The sequence below is a fragment of the Lynx canadensis genome, chromosome B2 (genome assembly GCF_007474595.2).
Source record: "Lynx canadensis isolate LIC74 chromosome B2, mLynCan4.pri.v2, whole genome shotgun sequence".
Taxonomy (NCBI): domain Eukaryota; kingdom Metazoa; phylum Chordata; class Mammalia; order Carnivora; family Felidae; genus Lynx; species Lynx canadensis.
Window position 1 is genome coordinate 40,685,286 of NC_044307.1, and position 21,810 is coordinate 40,707,095.

At 41.6% G+C, this 21,810-nt stretch overlaps 1 protein-coding gene across 4 annotated transcripts; it reads right to left on the minus strand.

The window, feature by feature from the left end:
* Window positions 1-1,190: 1,190 nt before the first annotated feature.
* On the minus strand, window positions 1,191-21,551 carry MRPS10 (mitochondrial ribosomal protein S10). Of its 4 annotated transcripts, none has more exons than XM_030315510.1 (7): window positions 21,381-21,551; window positions 9,864-9,928; window positions 9,698-9,767; window positions 7,330-7,466; window positions 5,385-5,493; window positions 3,369-3,458; window positions 1,191-2,896 (listed from the first exon to the last, which is right to left on the minus strand). In XM_030315510.1, the coding sequence occupies exons 1-7, from the start codon at window positions 21,534-21,536 to the stop codon at window positions 2,813-2,815; spliced, it is 711 nt and encodes a 236-aa protein (XP_030171370.1). In that variant the 5' UTR covers window positions 21,537-21,551; the 3' UTR covers window positions 1,191-2,812. The 4 variants fall into 4 exon arrangements, with proteins under 4 accessions (XP_030171370.1, XP_030171369.1, XP_030171371.1 ...); XM_030315509.1 differs by having other exon boundaries at window positions 9,698-9,770; XM_030315511.2 differs by having other exon boundaries at window positions 9,698-9,770; window positions 21,377-21,479.
* Window positions 21,552-21,810: the final 259 nt, after the last annotated feature.

Consider the following 21,810-nt stretch of genomic DNA (forward strand, 5'->3'; position numbering starts at 1 on the left):
CAAATAAGTAAATGAAACTTCGCAGCTGCTCTAAGGGTTGTCCACACCTTAGCGATACTCTCAGGTCCTTTCCAGCTGGCGTTTAAACAGTACATACAGCACACGAACGTCTGGAGTAGCACCCAATTTGTACTGCTTCCACTACCGGCTATTATTTAGTCAGTCTATTATCTGTCTGGGGTCAGTGTGAGGTGCTTTATAAGCTATCTATTTTAACACTCCAACCTTAGTAAGTAGGAGGTTTCCTACATTTTACTAATGTGTAAATGGAGGCTCTGACGGAGTGAAGTATCCTGCCCAAGTTTAAATCAGTTAGCTTTGAACTCTTATCTGACTCACGCCTGACTCCAAAGTCTGTTTTCTCTACTCTGCTACTCATTAATGTTGCAGTAAAACTAAATAATATAATGTAGGAAAGGAGCAAGAGTAGCTTTAACAAGTAGAAGTGTTAAGAAATTATACTGGCTTAAAATAATTGCTGTCGGTACTTAAAAAAAAATTTTTTTAACGTTTATTCATTTTTGAGAGATGGAGGGAGACAAAGCGTGAGTGGCGGAGGGGCAGAGAGCGAGGGAGACACAGAATCCGAAGCAGGCTCTAGGCTCCTGAGCTGTCAGCACAGAGCCCGACGCGGGGCTCGAACTCACGAACCGTGAGATCATGACCTGAGCTGAAGTCGGATGCCTAACCGACTGAGCCACCCAGGCGCCCCAATTTGCTGTCTGTACTTACTGTGGCATGTCTAAGTGGCCAAAGGAACAGACAAGTGATTTGCTTTGAAAGCATCAAGGCTAAGCCCTTGAATGGGTTTCATCTGTGGAGGTCTACCAATAATTTTAAACAGACCATAACATTATTTTATTTCATATGAAAAGAAAATATACCTCAGATCAGAGATAGCAACGATGAACTCAGGGTTATACCTCAGTAAAAAAAAAAATAACCTCACTTCCTACGTGCCTTCCGGTTCTTTCCATCAGATCCGCTTTTCTCATTACCTCCCTTCCCCACATGGACAAGTGGTAGCTGGGCATTAATTCTCATTTTCAGAATATGCATTTTGCTCAGGAGACCCAACTAAAAAAAAAAAAAGAATTTCTCATCCTATCAGGATGAAGAAATCCTCTCGTTTCTATCAGGAAATAGGCTTCAAGTATACCAAATGCTTTTGTCAAAGAAATATCACCAGCTTCTATTGTGTGTGTAGTTTATTTGTATATTTACCTTAAAACAAGATTTTAATATATAACGTGAAGTGCCAAGTAATCTGGTTTACAGGTTAATTCAGTCTGAAAACAGCTGCACATCTTGAAAGGAACTCACACGGAGAGTCAATGGAAGCCAAGTTTGCATAAATCATCTTATGATACAGTGATTAATACTGTCTGTAAAAAAGTTTAGATGTGGATATGTATTTAAGGAACTTTTTCTTTTAAAGTAAAAATGGGTCACAGATCGCTGCTTTGCAAGATACACTTCTATTATATCGCTCGTTTTATTGACTAGTTCTTAATCCTGAGGTTTACACCTGGGATAAGCATGCTTTAGGCATTTGTGAATGACACAGTCAACAACTGAGCTGTGAGCTGAGTGAGGTCACAGGGCACAGGCTGTAATTCTTTTCATGTTAATGACAGTAATGGAAGTCTGATACATAAGCAGTATGCATTCAAAACATTGACACCTGATAGTAGGTCAGGGAAAAGAGAACAGGGACTCCAGCTTAAGTTTAAGGGAGGAAAAACTGAGGAGTCATAACTACCCCAAAGATGTGAAGGAAACCGCAAAAGACATGGACCTGATCTGCTGTAAAAAAGGAAACGAATCACTCCCTTGGGGATGATACGCCAGCAGTTTCAGCACATTGTAGTCCTGCCTCTCTCAGGGTTTTAACTAAGATTTAATTTCATGGAAAAGTAGCCATCTCGAAACAAAAAGAATGCCATTTACCAAAACAAAGAGGCCTTATCCGTGTGGGACTTAATAAGGAAAAATATTTATCTGTGCCCTGCATGTTTTTCAAAAGCCATACTTCCATTCAACGTTTGGTATTTACTACAGTGCTGGTTACAGAGCTAACAAAATAAAAGCCTGTTGAATGAATGAATCACGGGATGAAAAAAGTGATGCAGACAGTCATTTTTTGAGAGCTCAAATTCCACTACAGTGCTCCTTCTTGGCAGCCTGGCAAGGGTTTGGGCGACAAGAAGAGTTCAGTGTGTGCCACAAGTGTACGTGATCTGCTGCACAGTACATTCATTTTCAAGAATGTCACGCTTAAATGAGGTGAAATTTGGAGGTCACCACCTCCACACCAGGATTTTCCAGCTTGCACTAGGTAAATTATCAAAAACTGTTTGGCGTTACATTGTTACATTAACCAGATTAACTGAAGGTTCCTTCTAAGTAGCTGAAAAGGAAAAAATGTGTGTAAGGAGTTATTTCAAACATTCACTTTCAGACAAATGAAGTGACACAAGTTAAAATCAGTGCAAACTGATAACTGAACTGTAACAGAATGACAAAACAGAAACCTGATTCTTTTGGTGCACAGTAGTCAAAGTGGCTTGCTCACATTTGTTAAAACCGGAACTGAAACAATGATGTGTACAAAAGAGTAAGGTGAAGTGGTTTTCACTGTGGTCCAGTGTGTCATTAAAGTTTCACCCCTGCTTTGAGCTGATCAGGGCACGTGGGCTCAACAGAGTGGTCAAGTGCACTCACGGTCGTTCCCACTGGAAGCCTCTATTTCAACATACGTGTTTGAGCCACCCTTGGGTCAAACGCCGGTGCAAGTAGACTGGCTGAGACCTTAGGACCTGCTTTCTGCTTTTTCCTCTGGTACTGTTTCCCAGATTGGCTCCTTGATGTGTTCTGGTAACCGTTCTAATTTTGTCTAAAAAGAGAAAAACAAAACTATAACATAATGTGGACTTAACCCAACTCTTTAGCCACAAATTGGATGAACTCTGTTCCCTCAAATCCTCTTGCCTTCTTTCTTCCTTTTACCCCTCTCACCTTTTTGTAGGGTTCTGAAACAGAAGGAAACCGGATGGTATACAAAACATTCTCACAAATGGTCGATCTGATCCCCGGTGATCTCCAGGGACACTGCCAATTAACGTAGACCCCACATCTAGGCAACTGCTAAGCGGGAGGAAGACTCCAGAGGCGGCCCGGGGAGGAAGAAGAGGCTGCGGTGGCGGGATTCCGCTCAGCTGCCACTGCTGCACAGAGGGGCAGGGACCCCAGCTCTGCCTCCACACCTGCCACGGGCCATCCCGCCTACTCGGTGGGCCGAGACAGACCCGCGATGTGGCAAAACAATACAGGCCTCCCTCCATCAGAGGTGGAAATCTAAATCATACCTTTATAACTTCCATGGCAACTCCTTCAGGTAAGTTTCGCTGAATATATTCCAAGTAGACATCCGCTGTACTTCCAGTCAGATGTTCTAACTAAAATGTCAAACATGAAATTGGTTCACGATATGCCGTTAAAGCAGAAATGTTAAGTTTTTGTTTTTTTAAAATTTTTTTTTTTTCAACGTTTTTTTTTTATTTATTTTTGGGACAGAGAGAGACAGAGCATGAACAGGGGAGGGGCAGAGAGAGAGGGAGACACAGAATCGGAAACAGGCTCCAGGCTCCGAGCCATCAGCCCAGAGCCTGACGCGGGGCTCGAACTCACGGACCGCGAGATCGTGACCTGGTTGAAGTCGGAAGTTTTTGTTTTTAAGTAAAAGCAGTACAGCCTTTTCTTCATGAAATCTTACACAGAATTCCAATTTAAAAGGAAAAGAGTATATAGATCCTCTGGTTGACTGAAAGGGGGAGTATGGCATAGAACACCTTAAAATCAGGGCTCTATGGAACCCACCCGACAAGCATGATGTTAAAGCAGTATACCTGCATTTGTTTCATTAACATTTACAGTAAAACCTTGGTTTGTGAGCATGATTTGTTCCGGAAACATGCTTGTAATCCAAAGCACTTGTATATCAAAGTGAATTTCCCCATAAGAAATAATGAAAGTTCAGATGATTCGTTCTACCTCAAAAATACTCATATAAAAATAATTACAATACTGTAATAGAATACAAAATTAATAAAGAAAATACAAAATACAAAGAAAAATAAACAAATTCACCTGCACTTACCTTCGAAACCCTTCATGGCTGGTGTGAGGGAGACAAGAGAGAGGAGGGTTACTGTGTAGGACGATTTTCACTATCACTAGTGGAATCACTGCTATCTATTGACTCAGTGGAATCTTCTTCTGCATGGGGGTCATTGTATATGCTCAGATGTTGACAACAGAACAGCATTAATCAACTCTTGTCACATACTGTATTTATGTAACTGGCAATCAGGCAGCAGAGGAAAGGGCTTATATGTGCAGGCAGCCTGACAAAGAATGAAGCAAAACATTCCTAAGCTTCCTCTTGTATGGAAGAGCAAAGGACTGTCCATAGGTGCTTTGAAGGGACAAAACATACACTAGTGCCAGTTGTGGGCACCTTCCAACGTTCTGAAAAATCACTGATTTCTACCAAATACTGCAGCCTGAGACCAAGCATCTAAGCATGTGAGATATCACCCACAATCCCAGAGTGAGAGAGTGAGAGAGAAAGAGAGGGAGAGAGAGAAGAACCATTGGCTCAGTTGTGATCATGTGATGTTCGGCATCACATACTACTTGTATTGCAAATTTATTAGAAATGTTTGCTCATCTTGCAGAACACTCGCAGAACAAGTAACTCGCAATCCAAGGTTTTACCGTGTTAATCACTTACTATGTGATGGCAGTATTCTAAGTGCTTTCGATAAATATCTCATTTTATCTTCTCACAACCTTACGAGATGAGATGGGTACCATTATTACTCTCATTCTACGGATGAGAGCACTGAGGTACAGATCACACAACTGGTATGTGCCAGTACTTGGATCTGTCTGATTCCAGAACGCTCACTCTTCTTAACCACAAGACTATGCTGACCCTACTGGATGCACAAAGGAATAACAGATGAATGAAAAACCTTAATGTTGCCCGGCACAGACATGGAAAACCCAGTTAGCATGTAAAAAGGATCGCTAGAAGTATATAAAAACTTAACTAGCATTTTTGAAATAGAAGTAAAGTTATTCCAAGGCCATATTATTGTATGAAAATTAGCATAATTTGCATTGCTGAGTTAAAGTATGAACTGCTCCTTAAGGATGGTTTATTTGAGTTTGATTTCCTATCATTTACCTTCTCTACAACTATCAGTCATGGGCAGACTGAAAGAAGTCAACCCGGTCAACATCAAGGGAAAGTTACAATGTGCTAGTGTGAAATTCCAGATATTTCAAAAATGCTTGAATGTCTGAAATAAACTCACCTCTAAACATCTGTAAAGTGTTCTCATTTCATACTGAACTCTGTGCTTCTTGAAAATATGCACTGATTTGAGAAGAGTAAATCGCTCTATTTTTCTTGGAGGCTCATGTCTGAAAAATTAATGGGCGAAACAACATGCTTAAGCTAAGTGATGTTAAAACCTGAGTCACTGATATCAAAGCATGATTGCACAATTTTGTAGGTCAGGCTCATACTCAATTACAGGCATTAGCTACCATTTACAGACTTCCATTTGTCAAGAATGTCCTGTGTAACAACCGCTGTCATAAAGCTCAGGCCAAAACAAACACCCCAGACAGCAATGGGAACATTATTCCACAGCCTCAAAAATGAGCCTTGGCATGCAAGGGCACACACATGCACCTGCAGCTTTTACAACCCTGAACTCCCTTTCTGACCAAATATATGAACTGTGAGGAGAAGCAGCCATGTGCTACTGTCTGTGTATTGTTTTAGAAAAACCTGCAGAGACACTGATAACCACAAAACTAAAGTCTGTTATGGGAAACGTGTGGGTTCCTTCTGTTTTGTTATAAGGCAAGGCTGGCAAAGCCCCAAATGGGCCTTGTTTAGCACCAGGAGCAGGTGATGAGAGAAGAGGGTTGCAGGAATCACCCCTTATCCGCGGTTTTGCTCTCAGCAGTTTCAGTTGCCCGTGGTCAACCGTGGCCCAGAAGCAGATGAGAACTCCTTCTGAGGGAGTCAGGTCAGTAGCAGCCTAACATTACACCATATATCACAGTGCCTACATCATTCCCCTCACTTCCTCTCATCCTATGGGCAATTTTTTTTTAACGTTTATTTATTTTGGGGGGGGGGAGAGGGAGAGGGAGAGAGGGAGGGAACGCATGCACGCAAGTGGGGAGAAAATCCCAAGCAGGCTCCATGCTGTCAGTGCAGAGCCTGACATGGGGCTCAATGTCACGGGCCATGAGATCATGACCTAAGCCAATATCAAGAGGTCAACGTTTAACCGACTGAGCCACCCAGGTGCCCCTCATCACGTGGGCATTTTATGGTCTCATCTCATCACAAGGGTGAGTACAGTACAGTAAGAAATTCTGAGAGAGGGAGACAGCACATTCACATAACTTTTATTACAGCATATTGTTGCAACTGTTCTGTTTCATTACTAGTTGTTAATTTTTACCATGCCTACTTATAAATAACTTCCTCACAGGTATATATGTATAGGAGAAAACAGTACATATAGGGTTCAGTGCTATCTGTGGTTTCAGGCATCCACTGGGGGTCTTGGAAGTATCCTAGACAGGTAAGGGGGAGAGAACTATAGTTACACTTGACCCGGCAGTGATTTCAAGGCAATATGAAGCTCACCTGACTCCTGCATGAAATTACCGGGTGACTAGTGTTTCTGAAGGCTGGTTTTAAAATGGCTATATTAGACAAAGACCATCAAACCCAAAGAGTCCAAAAGGATTGCTTGTCTGCCCAATCCACCTCCCTGCCCCATGGAGACCCCAGACATGAGGGCTTCTTGGGTCTCCTATGTCTATGCAATTGCTAAAGAAAGGATTTCCTCTATTTTTCTTGTTCACTCATTCTAATACTTAAAAATTCTAGTAGATAGGAATCCTGATAATATGACAAACCTAAGCTCTATCTACCATGAGGTTCTATGCTGTTTTAAGACCTTAGACCTGGGGCGCCTGGGTGGCTTGGTCAGTTGAGCGTCTGACTTTGGCTCAGGTCATGAACTCACAGTTTGTGAGTTTGAGCCCCACATCGGGCTCACTGCTGTCAGCACGAAGCCCGCCTCGGATGCTCTATCCCCCCCCCCCCCGCCCCTCCCCCACACGCTCAAAAAAAAAAGAGAGCTCACACCTAGTTGGGATGAGCACCATTGTCCTAGTTGATCATGTTACAGCAGCTAAAAGGTCAGATTAGTAAAGATAAATACTTACACTTTAATAGAGATACCAAGTTCTTTAGCAGCAAGCACGGCAAAATATTCGTAACTGTCCAGTACGGCTTTATCATGGCCTTTTACTAAAACTGACAGGCGTTTATATAATGTATCTGGTTCATCAGAAATGGTTATCTAAAATTTTCAAATCAAGAAGAACAGTTTCAGTTGTGGTTCCTCCAATATTTATAACTGGAAAATTTAACATATTATCCTCAATTGAACACTTTCAGAGTTTACTAATAAATGGGGAGAAAAATGCTGAGCAACATCTTAATACTGTTAGCCTAAGTAGCTAGATACTAACACATTCAGATCTCCACAATGACGCTTACAATCTGTTAAAATATACTTTAAATCAAAAGGACTTCCAAGCAACCTACAAAATCACTAATGAGACCTTCTAACTTAATATTTATTGGGCCCCAAATACACCATGGGAAAGGATTCTGGGGTCTGTTAACCAAGTAGCCTGGTTAGAAGGGCAGAAGACTTGGATTGAGAATTAAACTCTGCTTCTTATAGCTGAGTGACAACGGGCAAATCATACCATCTCGCCATATTTGTTTCCTTATGCATAAAACAGAAGAATACCCATGCTAGAGCTCACAGCACCACTCACGGCATTTCTGTAGGGCGCTAACATGTAAACACAGATTAAAGTGCTTATAAGTCATAAAACGTTGTTTTACAAAGGCAAGCTATTGCTATTTATATTTTTATTAGTTTTATTCATGTATGTTTTGCCTACCCTAATAGAAAAATTACTCATTTCTAATTAAAATGTTATGGCACTGACTGTACATTTAACTTGTACCTCTTCCACTCTAATGCTTAAAGATTTTAGGAATAATGGGTTTGACATTTCTGACTTTCCTCCAAGGGGTGAATTACCTTCACCTTCATCCATCCATTAGACCAGTAATTTATCTTACTAATCCAATGATTCAGGGTTAAATTACTTTGCTCCTCAAAGGAAATCTACTTACTAACCAGGAAGCAAGCTAGACATTTACTCTCAATTATCCCCAAGGTTAGGCAGGGTTGCTGGAAAGAACAGAGTACACGGATGTTCTACACCATAACCTAGGGCACAAGGGAGAGGGAATATAGCCCTAAGAGGTGTTTCTGATTGGTCCTCAGAGGGTTTTAAAGAGAGTTTGAATCTGTCGTGATATAAAAACATCAAGAGATTTTGAATAAAAATTTGGATTTCAGTTTAGCTTGGAAAATTTGAGACCATGTGACATCACTAGGTCTGATTTCCCATGTGGCAACAAGTGGCTAGAGTAAGTAGCAGCTGTCTCACTTATAAAGGGCATAGCCTGCCACCGTGCCCACCCTGCCACCTTTCCTTACAGGCCTGGCCCAGGCAAACATCTGACTTGGAGACCCAGAGTTTATAGGTATTGCCATGGAAATATACCCAGTATTTATTCAGTGAAAGAAAAATCAAAAGAGCAGTACATTATGTAGAACACAATTTCATTTTGATGTGCATGTGCACAGACAAGATGATTACATACAGACAAATGTCTAGAAGGATTCATGACAAACCGTTAAAGGGGATTATTTGTGAGAGGTGGAAATGAAAGGTTTCAGAATTACAAATTCTGAAAAAAAAAAAAAGATTTTTTTTTTTTTTAATGTTTATTTATTTTTGGGACAGAGAGAGACAGAGCATGAACGGGGGAGGGGCAGAGAGAGAGGGAGACACAGAATCAGAAGCAGGCTCCAGGCTCTGAGCCATCAGCCCAGAGCCCGACACGGGGCTCGAACTCACGGACTGCGAGATCGTGACCTGAGCTGAAGTCGGACACTTAACCGACTGAGCCACCCAGGCGCCCCTGTAAGGATTTTTTAAACCACAAATTTACACAAAAACTGGGCTCACAGAATCATGATTGTTACTTAAAGGAAAAAAGGTTACACAGCTACTTCTAGATTTTCTTTACTGTGGTAATGTGCTTTCTCACTGTGAACAATAAAGGATTGTCCAGGCCCAGGTTCAATGTCTTAACATGAAAACAAAGACCTGAAAGCCTAAAAGAGAAAAAAATTTCCCTAATGTAATAACAAGTATTCTGCATCATTAATTATGACAACCCTTCACATTATGCTGAGCTAAAGCAAACGACTGCTTATTCCCACAGTTATTTGGGGTAAATAATTGATTCCCTGATTCTCTGAAACATACGAGCAGCCAGGGACATTACAGAGTACTTTACTCAGGCATACTGTGCACGTGCCAGCATTCGAAAACAAAATATTTTTACTCTAAAGTGCTCGGGAAACAGCCCCAAAGGAAATAATGAGGAAAATTTATCGCTAATATAGCTCCTTACCAAGAAACAGAAAGTACATACCGTGGGCTTGGTCAAATCCTTGGGAATATCAACGTGTAGGTTTGAAAACTGCACCCACTTCATACTGGTACTGCTATGTGTGGAAACAAAGAGAAACCTAAGTAAAACAGCACAAAAGCCCATTTCCTTATTCGATTTAGCAAACCCAATTATATTATATACTTACAGGAGAAAGCCACCATTTCTGGCTGTACTGCTCTTAGAACTGTTTACAGAAAAACTCCTTGAACCCTAAAAATGAGAAGCATGTTTTAGAATTAAAGTCAGTATTCAAATCATTCATAGTTTCCACTAAAAAAATCAAAAGGTGTACAATGCTTCAAATAATGGGCTATCTCATTATTTCAAATGAAGACACTGAGGTAACTAAAATGCCAGATTAGATTTCATTTTAAAACAAGAGAACAACGACAGAGTGGATAATCAAAAAAGACTCTCAAAATAGTAGAGAATTTGTGTCTTTTAAAGCTCAGGAGTAAGAACTTTTTCAAACAAGGAATTCTTGGGGCGCCTGGGTGGCTCAGTTGGTTAAGCGTCTGACTCTTGATTTCAGCTCAGGCAATGATCTCATGGTTCGTGGGTTCGAGCCTTGCGTCGGGCTCTATAGTGACAGTCCAGAGTCTGCTTGGGATTCACTCTTCCTCTCTTTCTGCTCCTCCCTGTTTGCGCTCTCTCTCAAATATTAAAAAAAAAAAAAAAAAAAAAAAAAAAAAAAAGCAATTCTCTTTCTCTCTCATACACACATGCAATTCTCACATTAAAAGAACACCTATGACTTAAATATGTGAAAAGAAAAAAAAGGGGCCCCTGGCTGGCTCAGTCGGTTGAGTGTCTGACTTTGGCTCAGGTCATGATCTCACAGTTCATGGGTTTGAGCCCTATGTTGGGCTTTGTGCTGCCAGCTCAGAGCCTGGAACCTGCTTTGGATTCTGTGTCTCCCTGTCTCTCTGCCCCTCTCCTGCTCATGCTCTGTCTCTCTCTCTCTCAAAAATAAACATTAAAAATAAATAAATAAATAAATAAATAAATAAATAAATAAAATATGTGGACATCAAGGAAAAAATGTGACTTCATTCTTCCATTGGTTTTTATAGATTAAATGTACTTCAATATAATATTTATTTTGCCTGAATATTTCTGAGCAATAAGTCTCTTTATAATCAAGAGCTGGACAGTAATTCTAAAGTAATCTTCTTTTGAAGCTTTTCTACATCTTTTCTAGCATATGTGTTTCTTGGCTTGGCTGGGATAGCTTAGTTTATAAATAAATCGAAATACACAGTGAAACTGACACCCATCTTCTACCACTGCTGTACTTCATACTCCCAACAATCCAGCATTTCCAAATCCTTTACTGTCAGCTCCCCCTAGTGGACAAAACTTCTAGTTTTAGGAGACCTATGGTACTATTCTATATAGCAATTTGCCTTCTATTTTCCCCTTAAGCTATCTTGAGATTTAAAAATGTAACTTGAGAAAGGAGAAGTACAGTAAGATCCCTAAAAATACTTAGAAGATGAAAATAACACTTTAGGGGCGCCTGGGTGGCGCAGTCGGTTAAGCGTCCGACTTCAGCCAGGTCACGATCTCGCGGTCCGTGGGTTCGAGCCCCGCGTCGGGCTCTGGGCTGATGGCTCAGAGCCTGGAGCCTGTTTCCGATTCTGTGTCTCCCTCTCTCTCTGCCCCTCCCCCGTTCATGCTCTGTCTCTCTCTGTCCCAAAAATAAATAAAAAACGTTGAAAAAAATTAAAAAAAAAAAAAGAAAATAACACTTTAGTACAAGTAAAACTTAAACCAACTGAGGGTCACCTAAGTATGTTTTAAAAGCCTATTCTTAGCTTATTGTCCTGTCCTCCCTCTGTACCCAAGATGGACGCAAACCAAAACTTTCATATTCGCCCTTGGATGAAGGGAGAAAAACAAAAAGATAGGAAATCAGGCACAATACAAGGCAGCTGGAGGTGAGTGCCATTCCCCACACACAATCACAGAGGAAATCCCCTCCCTGCATGTATGCCAGAGACCCCACAATCCAGTTGTGCAAAAGGACCACAGGTCTAAGGAACAGGACACTTCCCAGTCATATTCTCCCAGTATAAACCTCTGCTTTTAAAAGCTGGAGCCTAAAGTGCTGTTATATCCACAAATCAACTTTAAGAAGTTCTTAAGATTTTTGTTTTGTTTTGTTTTTTTAAGGGACAGAACCGAGTCTGAGTGTGCATTGTATTAGTAGTTCAAAGTTTCAACTTCTTCCACCATCTAACTTTTCTTTCTTTTTTTTGAAACATTTATTTTTGAGACAGAGAGATAGAGAGCATGAACAGGGGAGGGTCAGAGAAAGAGGGAGACACAGAATCTGAAACAGGCTCCAGGCTCTGAGCTGTCAGCACAGAGCCCAATGAGGGGCTCGAACCCACGGACCGCGAGATCATGACTTGAGCCAAAGTCGGAGGCTTAACTGACTGAGCCACCCAGGCGACCCTAACTTTTCCTTTTTTAAAAGTTTATTCTTATTTTTGAGAGAGACAGAGACAGCATGAGAGGGGGGGAGGGGCAGAGAGAGAGAGGAAGAGAGAATCCGGAGGCTCTGCACTGTCAGCACAGGGCCCGATGTGGAGCTTGAACTCACAAAACCGGGAGATCATGACCTGAACTGAAACCAAAAGTTGGCCACTTAACTGACTGAGCCATCTAGGCACCCCCACCATCTGACTTTAAGAACAATGGTTCTCCAAGTGTGGTCTGAGGACTTGAGGGGTCCAAGAGATTAAAACTATTTTCCTAATAATAGCCGTTATTTGCAACTTTTCCACTCTCACTCTCAACCGTGTACAGTGAGGTTTTCTAGAAGCTGCATGCTGAGTGATATAGCAAGACTGCAAAACAAACATGAGAATCCAGCTGCCCTCCATGAAGCCAGACATTAAAAGAATGTGAAAATGAATAAAGGGAAACCTCATGAAGCAGGGAGGTTAGAAGGGGGAGCCATACCACTCAATGTCAATTATGGAAAGAATTGTCAATTACAGGCCCCAACATGAAAAGATGTTCACTGAATCTTCTATAAGAAATTGACTACCTCTGTGACTCAGCCTATGAAAAACTATCTGAACTCCTGCTTATCTCCACTGGACCTTCATTCAAAGCACTTCCCAACTTCTTCCTTTTCCTCCATAAAATGTTTCTTTCCTTTGTTTATGGGACTTGCCTATGGTTTGCCATAGCTTGCATGTCCCAAACTGTATTTCTTTGTCATTCCCAAATAAACCAATTTCTACTGGTAAAATAACTTTTATTTTTAAGGTTAACATTATTTGGTGATCAGAAGTGGGATCCAAAAATGAACCCCAACAGCTTTGAGGCTGGTGAGCAAACAGGTGGGCCCACAGAGGCAATTAAGCTCACTGCTTTCTTGCCATTCCTGGTGTTGGAGGCTAAGTTTCTCCTGCACTTCGAGCTCTATTCTCTTTGTGCTTTGAGCTCTCCAGTCTTTATTTGGGATCTGTTTTAAGGCTTTGTCCTTTCAGAGTACTTACCTGACCTTTGGTCTGACTCCCTTCTGGAACCAGACGGTTCCTGTTGGAACTGTGCCCTGTTTGGAACTGTGTTAGTTTTGGTCCACCTCCTTTCCAGAACTGGGCTGTTCCCACTGGTTCTGTGCTGACCTTTGGTCAGATTCCTTTGGAACCAGGATGTTCCTGTTGAAACTGTGCTGTTTAGGAATTTTTCTTTTTTTGCTCTAGAGAAACCTCTAAGAAACAGGACCCCAGTCATCAAAATGCTTTAAGGGCAGCACTCCTTCTGGGACCTTGGTTTTATGTTTAAAAACTGTGGTTCCTTCTCATGCTCATTTCTAACTAAATGGACTGACTTAATTGAAAGTAATTTAGAACTTCAATTGGCCATTATGGGAAGTTTTGATCTCCCCAAACTTACTTTTCTCAAAACCAAACTGGACAGCCATGTCTCTAAACTTGTCAAACTTGAATGGGATGCCTGTGTCTTTTTTTTTTTAATTTAATTTTTTATTTTTAAAAATTTACATCCAAATTAGTTAGCATAAAGTGCAACAATGATTTCAGGAGTAGATTCCTTAGTGCCCCTCACCCATTTAGCCCATCCCCTCTCCCACAAACCCTCCCGTAACCCTGTTTGTTCTCCATATTTATGAGTCTCTTCTGTTTCGTCCTCCTCCGTTTTTATATTCTTTTTGTTTCCCTTCCCTTATGTTCATCTGTTTTGTCTCCTAAAGTCCTCATATGAGTGAAGTCATATGATTTTTGTCTTTCTCTGACTAATTTCACTTAGCATCATACCCTCCAGTTCCATCCACATAGTTGCAAATGGCAAGATTTCATTCTTTTTGATTGTTGAGTAATACTCCATTGTATATATATACCACGTCTTCTTAATCCATTCATCCATCGGTGGACATTTGGGCTCTTTCCATACTTTGGCTATTGTCGATAGTGCTGCTATAAACATGGGGGGTGCATGTGTCCCTTCAAAACAGCACACCTGTATCCCATGGATAAATACCTATTAGTGCAATTGCTGTGTGGTAGGGTAGTTCTATTTTTAGTTTTTTTGAGGAACCTCCATACTGTTTTCCAGAGTGGCTGCACCAGCTTGCATTCTCATGGGATGCCTGTGTCTTAAAGCTTCCAAACATTACCAATTAATCTAAAACTGGTTCTCTGCAAAATATAGTTTCTAGACTGAGACAAAGATGGAAAGGCTTCTGAGGTCCCCAGGACTGTAGCAGCCACCTATGCTCAAGCCCCACCTGTGATGACATCATCCTCCTTCCCTCCTGTTGGCTTCCATCCCCTCTACACCCTCAGTTTCCCCATTTTAATTTTCTCACCAAACTTCCCTTTTCATCCAAACCTCTCCCTGCTCCCTCCCTGAACCCACTAAAATCTGCTCCTTTAAAGTTAAATCTTCTGAGGTTCCAAATAACCCCCAAATTTCTTATGTTCCCTGGAGTAATGCTGAATTGCGAGCCATAGTTAAAAAGAGTTTCCCTGTAATGACTGAGAACCCCCATAGGTTTGCTGAAGCATTTCCCATAGTTTTGCAAACTTGCCAACCCAGTTTCTCAGATTTTTTAGCAATTAGTCCACATTCATGTTGGAGAGGGCCAGACCAGACACTGGCTGTAAGTAGCCCAATGGGAACATCTTGAAAAGAGTTTAGAGAAACAGACCCCTGATTTTTGGCAAGACGCTAGAACATTCCCTGGAAATCTCCACCGAGCAATTACAGTAGACTTTTCCTAAGCCTGCTGATTGGAACAAAATTCAGTCTTGCACACAAAAGCCTGATGAACCTATTCATGACTATTAAAATTGATTTCAGATTGTTTTCAAAGAAAATTCTGGTTTTCCTTTTGATGTTGAATCTATTGGGGTAGCATTTAACTATGTTTCTTAACGGGATGAACTGGGCTAACTCTTTTTTTAGTTAAAAGGACCATGATGGAATGGGAAACTGTGCCCGCTCCTGATTAGTTGGTTTGGCAAACCAGCTTGCTAGTACCTTAGGGGAATCACCTAAAAGAAAGACCACTAAAATGCTTAATTTTTCATTCTAACAAATGAAGGCCCTTAAACAAGACGAAAAACTTCCTGGTTTCTATTATTGTTGCAAAGAGTCAGAACACAGGAAAAAAAGATTGTTACCATCTTGCCTTCAGCCCTCTATAGCCAGCCTTTCCAATGTCCTCCTCATTTCCAAGACAGGGCTCCAGGAAACCACAGGAGTTCTTCCCAAACCTCCCTCTTACTTGGCTAAGGGAAACCACTGTTCAGATCAGGAACAAATCTTTCTCTTTCCTTATTGACACAAGAACTATACGCTTGGTGCGTGACCCCAGTGCTATAAAGCAGCCCCTGCTTGGAGTACTAAAACAGTTCAAACACTGGGGTCTCTAATAAACTTCACCAGTTTCCTGTCTCTGACCCTGTTCTCTTTAGTCTAGGCCCTTTGGGAGACATACACCCTTTTCTCCTTAGTTCCTCTGCTCCTACAGATTGCAGAGATTTTTCAGAAATACATCATGCTGGAATTTCTTTCTCCCAAAAAGAGGGAAATAATTCTAGAATTTGACAGTAGTACTCAAGATAGCCAACCAGGGAGATTAAATGACCTTCTGACATCTTTTATTTGCTCCATGTCTGACAGCACTACAGCTGCATCTGGGGACACTGTCCCCAGATGGACTGGGTCAAATCCTCTTTCTGGGCAAAATCTTCATCTGATTGGCAGAATCCACAGGTATACTTTCCATCTAGATTCAACAGCTCCTTCAAAACCTCTCCCCAGAATGAATGAATACTCTATAAATAAAGAAGCCCTGCAAGGCATCAAGCTGGTAACAGAAGATTACAAAGCTCAGGGCCTCATTATCCCCTGTACTAGTCCTAGTAATTCGCCTATTTTACCTGTGAGAAAACTCAATGGCCAAGGATGGAGGTTTATCCAGGACCTCTGAGCAATACATTGCTATCCCTCGGCACCCTGTTGTTCCTAACCCCCATATGTTACTGACATCCATTCCCACTGAAAGCAGATTTGTCACTGTAATTGATCTATGTAGTGTAAAAATAGCCAGTATCTTTTTGCTTTCACTTGGGAAGGATGGAAAGACCCCTGGACAATAATGCCCCAGAGCAGCACAGAGAGTCCTTACTTTTTACAAACCTTAAAAACAGATGTGGATGATAAAAAACTTTCTATAGGCTCTACTTTGTTAGAATCTGTAAATAATTTGCTTTTCTGCTGCCCTTCTCAAATCCCTTCTCAGTAAGACAGCACCTATCTGTTAAAGCTTTTGGCATTAAAAGGACATCAAGTCTCTGGAGAAAAACTGCAGTTTGCTCAAACTCTGCTTCAATACTTAGAGCACCTGACCTCAGAATGAGGACCAGATCTGGATCCAGGTAGGCTTCGTGCCATCCTGAACTTCCTCAAACCTAAAACGAAGTGCCAATTACGGGGTTTTCTTGGACTGGCTGGCTACTGTCGAATTTGGATTTGAAGCTTCTTTCATGGCTCAATCTCTATATGATTTACTAAAGAATAAAAAGAAATGGCCAACCTAATTCTATTATCTGGAAAAATCGAGAAGACATAGCTTTGGGGACTTTAAAGAAAAGCCTAATAAAGCCCACAGCCCACATGTCCTAATTACCAACTTCCCTCGTTGCATGTGAGGGGGGAGGAACACCCTTGGAGTACTCACCCTAAAACATGGGGATCATCATGGACCCATGGTGTATCGTAGCCAACAACCAGACCCTGTGGCACGGGGATATTCCCCTAGCCTCTGCGTTCCTAACCATTCCTGCCACTGCACTGAAGCCCTCTGAAGAAATAATCACGGAATCCCCTTTAACTATCCTTTAATTCTGGCTAAGGGTAAAGCTGCAAACATTTATAACAGTCAATATGCCTTTGGGGTAGCTCATGATTTTGGAATGTTAGGAAATAGTCAAGAAGTTTCCAATGGGGATAAAATTGAAAACATCTATATCCAAAATTTATTCGATACTATGCTTTGGCTGACTGCACTGGCTGTTACTAAGGTTCCCAAGCATTCCAGACTCAACTCCCTGGGTACCAAAAGGAAACCACCTTGCTATTATTTCCACCAAAAGAGCTGCTTTCAAGGAAATCAATAGCCACACTCTGTCATGGTCCAAAGGGATGTTCCTCCAAATAATAATTTGGAAAAACTAACCAGAGATACCCGACAATTGGCCCCAGAGAGGAAAAAACAATATTGGAAATCGAGTAATTGTTGGCTTAATAAAGAGAACTGTGGTTTGGACCAAATAACAATCGGGCCTTACCAGAAATTTTAACATTCCCATGACTTACCATTATACATGTCTACTGACAAAATGACAGTGTCATGAGCCCATATTCATGGGGAAATATTACCAAGGCTGCAAACGGTGTCTATCCCGCTCATCCCACCTGTCCAAAGTATAATGCAAAGAAACCAGTTTGCACAAATTTCATATAGCTCCCCCATCTTGCGGATATAAATATATTTTAGTCATGGTCTGTATGTTTCTCACTGAACTAAAGCTTTCCCTTATACACAGGTTACTGTTTCTTCTGTAGCTAAACTTCTGTTAGAAAAGATTATTCCTACCCGGGGAACCCCTCTTGAACTTCATAGTGACTGGGGAACCCATGTTACCAGTCAGGTGCTTTGACAAGTCTGTGCTGTGTGGCTGGTTTTACAACACTTCTATTGTATATATCAACCTTAATCCTCAGGGTTAGTCAAACTCACTAATGTCAGGTTAAGAGTAAACTGACAAATTTTGTAGACACCCTCCAAATACCTTGGCTGAAAGCATTGCTGTTGGTCCTGCTCACTCTCAGATCCACCCACTTTGGTACTCAGACTCTCGCCCTTTGAGCTAGTCACAGAACGTGCAATGCACCTGGCCCTTGCCTCCTTGATCCACAATTGATAAAAGGAGATCTATTTCATACTGTAAAGGTCCGATTACTTCTTTTTTAAAGTTTATTTATGGGGGGGGGGGGGGTTGGCAGAGAAGAGGGAGAAGGGGAGAGAGAGAGGGAGGAGAGAGAATCGCAAGCAGGCTCTGCACTGAAAGGGCCTGAACTCAGAACCATGAGATTATGACCTGAGTCGAAATCAAGAGTGGGACACTTAACTGACTGAGCCACCCAGGGGTCCCAAGGCCTAATTATTTCCATTAAAAACAACTATGCTTTGGTAGAGCAATCTCTTTACAGTGCACCTGGGAGACAGACCTTCACATCTTGCAATATGAGGATTTTGTCTACTGGAAAAGATACATCCAGAAAGACTCTCTTTAACCTTGTGGGAAGGACCCTCATCAGCTACTGCTAACCATCCCTTGTGCTGCCAAACTCCAAGGGACAGAATCCTGGACTCACATGACACATCTAAAGAAAGCGACAAACCCTAACTGGACCTGCACACCGTCTGATGACCTAAAAGTAAAGGCTTCCCAGAACTGAAGCAGATGACATCTGAAGACGCAGCTTTCTCAAGATGTCCAGACCAGGCCTATACATTTTTTCCTCACTATTTACTTCTATTTCTTTTGAAGAAAGAAAATGCCCTTGTCCACCTTTCCCAAACCCCGTGAAAGGGGGAAACCACTTCTTTTGATGATGGCCTTTTGAAAACAACCTTATCACGAACCTATGACAAATTAACCTTTCACCTGCTTTTTCTGAAGGGTGAGAGGTTTCAGCATTCACAAGTCTCTTTTTTCCATTTTGACTATTAACTGACTCTGGAATCTTATCCAGATTTATGGCGTGAATTTGCAACCTTACGTGCTGTGTTATTGGATTACATTTGGTTCCAAACAATTCTTTTGAGATACCAATACTGTTTTGAGTTTTGCTACTTTTGCAAAAAGTTCATTAGCTATTGCTTCAGGTTTATAACTACACTGTATTTTCCAAAATGCACCCAGTTAATTCTTTCAGTGTGTTCTTGCAATACTCACTATTTTGTCTTCACGGCCACTTTAAGCAGGGACTTCCAGGAGGCATACATGACTCCGTGTTTGCCTCTGTAGGGGGGAAGTTTCCTCCCCCAAGTCACAATACATGCCAATAAATATTTTAGTTTGCTACCTTCAGACTTAGGGGACAAGTTTAGAACCACCATGTAATTTGGAATTGTTACATTACTTCTTTTGTATAATTATTTAAAGTTTTATACTTAGCTTGTCAAGCTTTTGTAAAAATGATGTACCCAATAAAGAGATGATCTCCAATCGGTACAAGCTTGATGTCTTGATAAATGGGAAGTGCCTAAGAGTTCTCCCTGCCACCCCTACTTGTTACTTGAGTCACCTCAGGATGTTTCTTTCTTTCTTTCAATTAAAAAAAATTTTTTTTAATGTTTATTTATTTTTGAGAGAGACAGAGTTGAAGCAGGGGAGGGAAGACAGAGAGGGAGACACAGAATCTGAAGCAGGTTCCAGGCTCTGAGCTGTTAGCACAGGGCCCGATGCAGAGCTCAAACCCACGAACTGTGAGATCAGGACCTGAGGCAAAGTCGGATGCTCAACCAACTGAACCACCCAGGTGCCCCAACCTCTCAATATGCTTCCAATCTGTATTTTCTCTCTGACATAAGACACAACAACCAGGAAAAGTCCTTCCTGGCACAGAGGAACAAAACCACTAAATATGGAAACCTGACTCCCAATTAGTAATGCCTTTGGAGAAATATCTTGATCAAAAGGAGGAAATGTAAAAATAAAAGGAAACCTCACTAGAGTCCAGAGGCTAAAAGGGGGTCCCACATCACTTAACATCAATTACTGGAAGAACTGTCAATTACAGACCTCAAGAGAAGAATCAGAATCAGGAAAGTATGATCAATTACAGTCCCCCAAAGGAAAAGATGCATAATAAATCTTCTACAAGAAACTGACTACACTGCAACTCAGCCAAGGAGAAACCATCATCACCCTGAACTCTTGATCTTCTCCAAATCACTTCCACTCAAAACAGCCCCTCTCAACTTCCTCCTCCTTTCTAAAACAATCCTTTCTTTTATTTGGGGACTTACCTATGGTCTTGCCATACCTTGCCTGTCCCGAATCGCAATTCTGTTATTCCCAAAGAAATTCATTTTTGCTGGTAAAATAATATATACTTTTAAGGTTAACAAGAGATTTACAAAAACATAAAACACTGCTACTCTTGTCACTAACTTTGTTTTGAAAAATTTAGTTATTTTTCCATAAAATACGTAATGCATTATTTTTTTTCTTTTCTTTTTAAGTTTTTTAAGTTTATTTATTCTTGAGAAAGAAGATGCGCGCGAGCGAGGGGCAGAGAGAGAGAGAGAGAGAGAGAGAGAGAGAGAGAATGAATACTAAGCAAGCTCCACACAGTGCAGAGCCCCACCCACTGCTCAAACTCAGAAACCCTGAAATGATGGCCTGAGCTGAAATCAAGAGTCAGGCGCTTAATGGACTGAGACACCCAGGCGCCCCTTCTTGGTCTTACTTCTAAATGCAAGCATTTTTAAGATTCCCAGTTTTATTTTCTAAAAAGTTACATATTCAGAGCTAAAACCGACAACAGCAAAAGCTCTCTCGAGTCCTCAACCAGTTTTAGAGCGTTAAAGGGATACTGAGGCCAAATAACTTGAGAATTACTGCTTACGGTTTTTGCTTTTTCTCCAAAGAAAGGCGCAGGGAAGAGCCCATTCCTACCACTTCCGCGACTCTCATCTAATGTCAGAATCAAAGCTATCCCAATTTGGTTCCATGGGAGGGGTCTAAGATCTGGTACCAGTTCAGCCCCTGATTTTTACCAAAGCAAGCCTTCTCTGAGCTTCAGTTTATTTTGCAAACCTGAAAAGAGTGGTGCGGGACATACGCTGTTCAACATTCTTTCCAGCTCTGACATCCTACGATTCTTCTTGTTCCCGTGTTTGCCCTGATTCTTACGTTTTATCCCATGAGAGGATTCGAAATAAAACCAGCCCCTTTCCCGCCACCTTCCGGCAAACAATGCGCCAAGGGGCGGAATAAATACCGGGGGAAACTCCAGATGGTCAGAACGACAAGCGGCAACAAGACTTTACGGCTCCTGCCCTGTCAGCTAGCTTAGTACCCCCCACCCGCCAGATACCTGCCAGAGACGCCGGCACATGGACCCAAGCGCCGCTCGCGCCGCCATCTTGCCGTCCCGGGCCCCTAGGACTGCTTCCGGGGCACAGTCGCGTCCTCAGATCATAGAGTTCCGCAAAAGGAGAAAGCGTAGCCTTGCGTTCCGGCACAGGAACAACCATAGAGACGTCATTCTACGTTTTTTTGAGGGTGGGACTGAGAGTCCAGCTGGCTTCCCTAGGGTCGGCTGCTTGGCTGACGCCGGGTCTTGGTCACATTGCATCAGCCCCTGTGTAGATAGTTACCAAGTTCCTTCAGTGTTTCCTCTTCAAATCGTGTTTGCTTATGTAGTTCCTGTTTGGTTGGAGGTAACAGAACACAGGCTTTGAAAAATGTATATAGTTAATATATTGGCAGCAGTTATTTCTGGGTAGTGGATTAATGGTTGATTTATTT

Bases quoted from the DNA above. Each gene is read 5' to 3' on its own strand.
- MRPS10 (XM_030315509.1), bottom strand. From the start codon at position 21,536: ATGGTTGTTCCTGTGCCGGAACGCAAGGCTACGCTTTCTCCTTTTGCG. The intron at 9,929-21,380 runs GCAGGTATCTGG...TCTCATTTTTAG, and splicing joins TCCATGTGCCGGCGTCTCTG to GGTTCAAGGAGTTTTTCTGT. The intron at 3,459-5,384 runs GTGAGTTTATTT...TTGACATTTTAG, and splicing joins CACTTTACAGATGTTTAGAG to TTAGAACATCTGACTGGAAG.